The 6381-nt window shown below is 47.4% G+C and overlaps 1 protein-coding gene across 1 annotated transcript; it reads right to left on the bottom strand.

Annotated features, from left to right (window-relative positions):
• Positions 1 to 917: 917 nt before the first annotated feature.
• LOC121917732 (arrestin domain-containing protein 2-like) lies at positions 918 to 6375 on the bottom strand (the record flags this gene model as incomplete). Its single annotated transcript, XM_042443852.1, has 5 exons — positions 918 to 1908; positions 2671 to 2822; positions 4830 to 4992; positions 5382 to 5638; positions 6351 to 6375. Coding segments are annotated over 5 exons (654 nt in total), but the record flags the coding sequence as incomplete, so codon positions are not given.
• Between the last annotated feature and the right edge of the window lie 6 nt (positions 6376 to 6381).

The raw sequence follows: 6381 nt of genomic DNA, 5'->3' as shown, positions 1-6381 counted from the left end.
TAAATAATAATAAAGGTCCCAGCATGAATGCTGGCACAAACTCCACAGCACCAGATGTTCACAAATTTTACAGAACGGCCTGGACTTGTTGTCCAAGGGACTCTGTCTGTCCCCCCAGCGTCCAGTTTTGGGGCCAGGGAGGGCTTTGGCAGGATGACCATGCGATCAGCTGGACACAAGCTGTTCCTGTCCTGAATGCCTGGAAAGCAAAGAAGGGCCATTGCCCAGTCCTCTTTCTCTGTAAATCCTCCTTCCTCCCATCCAGGAATGGAAAAAGCACCATCACATCCCAGTCTTGGCTGAAATCTGTAAAAATGTAGTTGGCCACATCCGGATGCACTTGTTTTTGTTGGAGTGAGGCTCATCTCACAAACATTTGGAGCTCCATTTGGGGAAACAAAACCCTGCCAACTTCCCGCAAAGGAAAAAAAGCCAGGGGAATTGCTGTTAAGTCTCAAATTTAATTTCAATGCATGTACAAAAACTCAGGAATTCTGAGAGAAAACACACACACACAGCACAAACAGCTTCTTTTCCAAACAGTTTTAAAGGCAACAAGTGTACAAAATATGTACCATGAAAATTGTGGGGTCCCCCCCCCAAGTTTGCATCACACCAGAGCATGTTAGAAAAGAGGATACAAAAACTGGGGATACAGAAACTGGTATTGCTCTTGGAACTGGCCGACTTTGGAAATGTTTTTGGCATTTCGAAGCTCACACTATCTAGACCCTAACCTAGACCTATCCCAAAAAGGAAGGAGGAAATGTAATATAATAATAATAATAATAATAAAGATTTATTTATAGCCCGCCCAATCACAAAGAATCCGGGCGGGTTACAACAATAAAATACATCAATTACAATAGAGTTAAAAATCAAACCCTAGACCTACCGCCCACCCATACCCAGTACTAAACCAGAATTAAACAATAATAGTATAAAAAACATTAAAAGCATTTAAAAAAGGCAGAAACACAGGCGAGGAAGAATAGACAAATGAGGGGACAATATCTCTACATCTGGGGAGGGTAACTAAGTTGTACCCCCCAATAAAACATCCCATGCAAACAGCTTCCCATTTTAACTCTGCTCCTTGCTGGATTCTAGTTTTCCAAGTTAAGCAAAGCTTTTTAAAAGCTCCTAGGGATGTTATCAGCTTTCTGTATCCAAAAGCTTCCCACTCCCATCCAGAAGGTGCTGGTTTTGGGTGATCAAAGGGATCAGATAACCAGGGTGGCAACTTAAGCACTTAACACCTTTCCCCACCTATGGGCGATCCCTGGCCAACAGCACCATCTCCTTTCCTGTTGCCAGAACGGGAAGTGCAATGATGGAGGTTACTCCTCCCTTCCGCCCACCTCCTCACCACAGAGGCTGCAGGTTAGACCAGTCTTGGAAGAGAAACCAAAGTGGGTGACCCAAAACTGCCACCATGTGTTGCATATCAGGTGCCTGAGTCATTGGAGGCCTCCCCTGGGGGCAACTGCCATCTTCAGGGCACAAAGGTTGGGGATGGATGGAGCCAAGGCCTCTCCTCAGCTGTCCGGATGGTGAGGAAACCCCCTACCCAAAAGTCCAGAGTGTGTTGGGGCCGGGTACTTATGGTGCCATCCGTTTCTGAACCTGTAGCCTCTCCCTTCCATGGCTAATGTCCATCGAACCTGGGCGAGCCCCGTCTCTTACATGGCTGAGAGTCCAGTGTGCAAGGGATGCACAGAGCAACGCTTAAAGTGCGGGATGGCACACTGATTTTGGCCAGGAGCCAAGGGCAACTCCCAATGGCTGCTGCATTTTCTCCGCTTTCATGCTTGGTAGAAAGATGGATCTTGAGTCAGGTCAGCTTTCCCTTCAACATGTCATGCAGCGCGGGCGGATAGCATTGTCGGCTGGAGGGTTGGGGTCCACCTGGATGCCAAACAAGGAGGGACAGACATTAGAAATAAGGCTGAGGCAGTAGCAACACCCCACACTCCCCCAAAGCCCCTTGGCCTTTAAAATGCCAACCTGGGCTCCATAGGAGGGCTGTGCATCACTGTGTAAGGGCATTTTTGTCTTCCACGAACTCAGCAAAGGCTACCATTTGGGGAGTGGGGTTCAGAACCAATGCCCTAGACATTTGTTAGTGTGTTTTTAAAGTGGATTTCTTAGCACGTGGGTGAAACTACACCCCTGGGAGATCTCCACACTAAAAAAAATGGTTTTTGATTTGAAATTCTTTAATACATAACCTTGGGGAAGAGCTACAGAGGGCTCAGAGGGACTAAGAATTGAACCTCCTAATCTCACGGGTGCAGATGGCAGCTATGCCTTTGCCATTCCTGGGCTAAAGCAATGGAGGAGAAAGCATGCAGCTCAAGGGGGCCAGAGGCTCCCTTGAGAGAGATTCTTGGGGCCACAGATTTTCAGCTGTGGGCAAAGGAGCATGCATCTAAGACTCCTCCTGGCAGTAAGTAAGTCTAAGGAGGCAAGCCATTTACACTTTATGAAAAGTATGTGCATGCAAACCTTGGCAAAAGCTGGGAAATCAACCAGCAATGGCTGCTGTGGAGGTGTGGGAACCTCCAGCATGGAAGTTGTCCCACCTGGGATTTGGCAAATGCAGTAGCATGGTGCTTCCCTCCAGAGCAGAGAGGGATTGTGGGGCTGAACCCCTGAGCACTCGCTCACCTCGGAGTAGAGTGGAGGCGGTCGGAAGCGAAATTCTTGGATGTAGGCAAAGAAAGGCCCTTCAAAGATGCTGGGGTGTCCATTCTGGCCAGGAGGAGATAGGATTTGTGTGGAGTCTTCTCCAGAAACCACTGAGGAATAGTCTGGAGGAGCTGGGGAGAGAAAGGGAGGAGATGTTTTAGGTGAGCATGACGCAGATCCGGAGGTCAATGCAAGGACAGAATCCCCAGTTCCTAGCCCCCTCCCCAAATGACCTCCTTGGCATAGAGTTTGCAAAATCCGGCACCACAGAAATCGTAAAGACTGACATTCCTTGGCTCTGCATTCCAAAAAACAAGATTCTAGCCTTCAATTTGAAGCAGGCATTTGCAACCTTTTAGCTTTTAGAAGATGGTCTGGGAATTCCAACAGGTGAGGCAGCTTCACGTCCAAGAAAATAACTACCTGGACTCAGTCTTCTTAAACTTGCCCTAAATGTTGCATTTTTTACACAGCGCTTCACCCACCCATTCTAAAAAGCACTTTAAAAGATCAGTCATAAACTATGAGCACACCAAACAGAAGTGAAATGCAGTCTGTGAACATCTAGAAGGCAATGCCATAATCACAAAAAGTCAACATGGGTTTCAGAGAAACAAGTCATGCCAGACAAACCTAATCTCTTTCTTTGATAAAATTACCGGCTTGGTAGATGAAGGGAATGCGGTGGATATAGTATATCTTGATTTCACTAAGGCCTTTGACAAGGTTTCCCATGACATACTTGCAAACAAGCTTGTAAAATGTGGGCTAGACAAGGCAACTGTTACATGGATCTGTAATTGATTGACCGGCCGAACCCAAAGGATGCTCAACAATGGCTCTTTTTCATCCTGGAGAGAAGTGACCAGTGGGGCTCTGTCCTGGGCCCAGTGCTATTCAACATCTTTATCAATGACTTGGATGACAGAATTGGGGGCATACTTATCAAATGTGCAGATGACACCAAATTAGGAGGAATAGCTAATAGTCCAGAGGACAGGATCAAAATTCAAAATGACCTGAATAGACTAGAAAGCTGGGCCAAAGCTAACAAAATGAAATTCAACACGGAGAAATGTAAGGTACTGCACTTAGGGCGGAAAAATGAAAAGCACAGATATAGGATGGGGGACACCTGGCTGAATGAAACTACGTGTGAAAGGGATCTGGGAGTCCAAGTAGACCACAAGTTGAACATGAGTCAACAGTGTGATGTGGCAGCTAAAAAGGCCAATGCTATTTTAGGCTGCATCAATAGAAGTATAGTGTCTAGATCAAGAGAAGTAATAGTGCCACTGTATTCTGCTCTGGTCAGGCCCCACCTAGAATATTGTGTCCAGTTCTGGGAGCCACAATTCAGAAAAGGACATTGAGAAACTGGAGCGTGTCCAAAGGAGGGCGACAAAAATGGTGAAGGGTCTGGAAACCATGCCCTATGAGGAACGACTTAGGGAGCTGGGGATGTTTAGCCTGGAGAAAAGAAGGTTAAGAGGCAATATGATAGCCCTGTTTAAATATTTGAAAGGATGTCATGTTGAAGAGGGAGCAAGCTTGTTTTCTGCTGCTCCAGAAAACAGGACCCGGAACAATGGATGCAAGCTACAGGAAAAGAGATTCCACCTGAACATTAGGAGGAACTTCCTGACAGTAAGGGCTGTTTGACAGTGGAATGCACTCCCTCGGAGGGTGATAGAGTCTCCTTCCTTGGAGGTCTTTAAACAGAGGCTGGATGGCCATCTGTCAGGGATGCTTTGATTTGGATTTCCTGCATGGCAGGGGGTTGGACTGGATGGCCCTAGTGGTCTCTTCCAACTCTACGATTCTATGATTCTATAAGTACTCCAAGGCAGAAACAAGTGCTCCATTCTTATCTCCAGAGCTTGAAACAGCAGCAATTTTGAACTGCAGTTTCATAATATGGGAAACATCCTGAAAGCTGAAGTACAAAACAGCAGTGTTCCCAGGTTCTGCCATAACCAATATGAAAAGAGAAACTACTGAATAAATTGTAGCCTCACAGGTCCAGCGCATCCTTTTCCCACGATACCAATTTCCACTGCCTGATCAGAACTTGGTCAATTGACATTGATTCTACTCTTTGCTCCCTCCCTTCTTGCTCCAGATCTCGAGCCACTCACCCTCAGGCTGCTCCGTGATGCCCATCCGTAGCCAGTCCATGTTGATGCTATACTGGCTGCTGATGCTGGATGTCCGGCTGCCAAACGGGTGCAGAGGGATGGTCCCGATCACCAGCGGCAACTCCAGGAGCAGCTTGGAGGTTCCAGGGATGTCGATACAGACCTGACAGGACAGGAGGACTTGTTTAGAAAGAGAGGGACAAAAGATGGAGCACGTGGGAGGGATGCTTCCCTGCCTTGTGGTGCTGCACAGATCTCCTCTGAGTGTATTTTCAGATTGTAGCAACCTCATGGTTACCATTGCTGGGGGATTCTTGGAACTGTAGTCCACATCACCACTATCAGTCAGAAAAAGTTAACTTATCTGGAGTATTTTGGCCATCCGTTGGGGATGCTTTGATTGTGTCTTCTTGCATAGCAGAAGGGGGTTTAACCAGATGGCCCTAGGGGGTCCCTTCCAACTCTAGGATTCTAGGAACCATTTGCCCCCCAAACTCTGTGTACTTCCATTCTAGAGGGAGACACCCCAAACATCCTGGCTGCTTTGCTCACCTTGAGTGCATATTCAACCTGGAGGATGCGACACTGGAGGATGGAGGGCCCTACGGGGGGGATCTTGAGCGCCCGGCCATGCCAGACTTCCCGCTTCTGGGCTGCGATGGAGTCCCCCACAATGCTGGCCACCACTGACTTCTTCTCCTTCCGGGCCCCTCGAGCTATGAAAGTCTGTGTCTGGATGATGGCTGCCTTGGGGATCACCGTGCGGGAGGTGCAGTTGTCGATTTCGGCAAAGATGGGGATGACCTCGCCTGCCGGATTGGGGAAAACAGGCAGAGTGTTAGAGGGGCGACTGGTATGCTCCTGGAGTCAGATACCAATAGAACAGTGACCCCTGCCTTCCCAAATTCCCCAATATTAAGATCTGTCACCCCAAGCCAAAGGGAGCTTCATTTAATAATTTTTATTTTGCAAGGAAAAAAACAGTCACCCCAAAAAGCCACCAAAGTACAGTGTGCCCTCGGTATCCAAGACCTCCCAATGATCTCAAAATCCCATTAAATAATGATCCCATTAAATACAAAGGCTTTCTAAAATGGTGCCCCTTATATGAAATGGCAAAATTAAGTTAGCTTTTTGGAACACACACACACACAAACATGGACTATTTTCAAGCTGCGGATGGTTGAATCCATGGATAAGAAAATTGGTGGATATGGAGGGCCAATTATATTTAGATGGCCAATGTCTCCATAGTGTGTACCTATGTGCCCACCTGGACCTTTGGGGGCCTTAATCCGGCAGGAGGGGGCTGCATTTTCCACCATCACCAATTGGGAAAAATTCACTTCTTTGAACTACCCCACCTCACTGACCAGGCTATCTGAAGGATGCTGGGCACTGTAACCCAAGAAAGCAACATTCCCAAGCCTTGCTATCTCCTACATGCAAACATCAAAGTTGCAGGTGGGGGCAGTTGATGTGACTGTTGTGCCCCTCCCCAAAATACCAGAATGGGCTCACCTGGCGTGTATCCCTTCCGGTCAATCTTGGC

Source organism: Sceloporus undulatus, unplaced genomic scaffold, assembly GCF_019175285.1.
Source record: "Sceloporus undulatus isolate JIND9_A2432 ecotype Alabama unplaced genomic scaffold, SceUnd_v1.1 scaffold_420, whole genome shotgun sequence".
NCBI classification, from domain to species: Eukaryota; Metazoa; Chordata; class Lepidosauria; order Squamata; family Phrynosomatidae; genus Sceloporus; species Sceloporus undulatus.
This window is presented reverse-complemented; position numbering and strand designations above follow the sequence as displayed.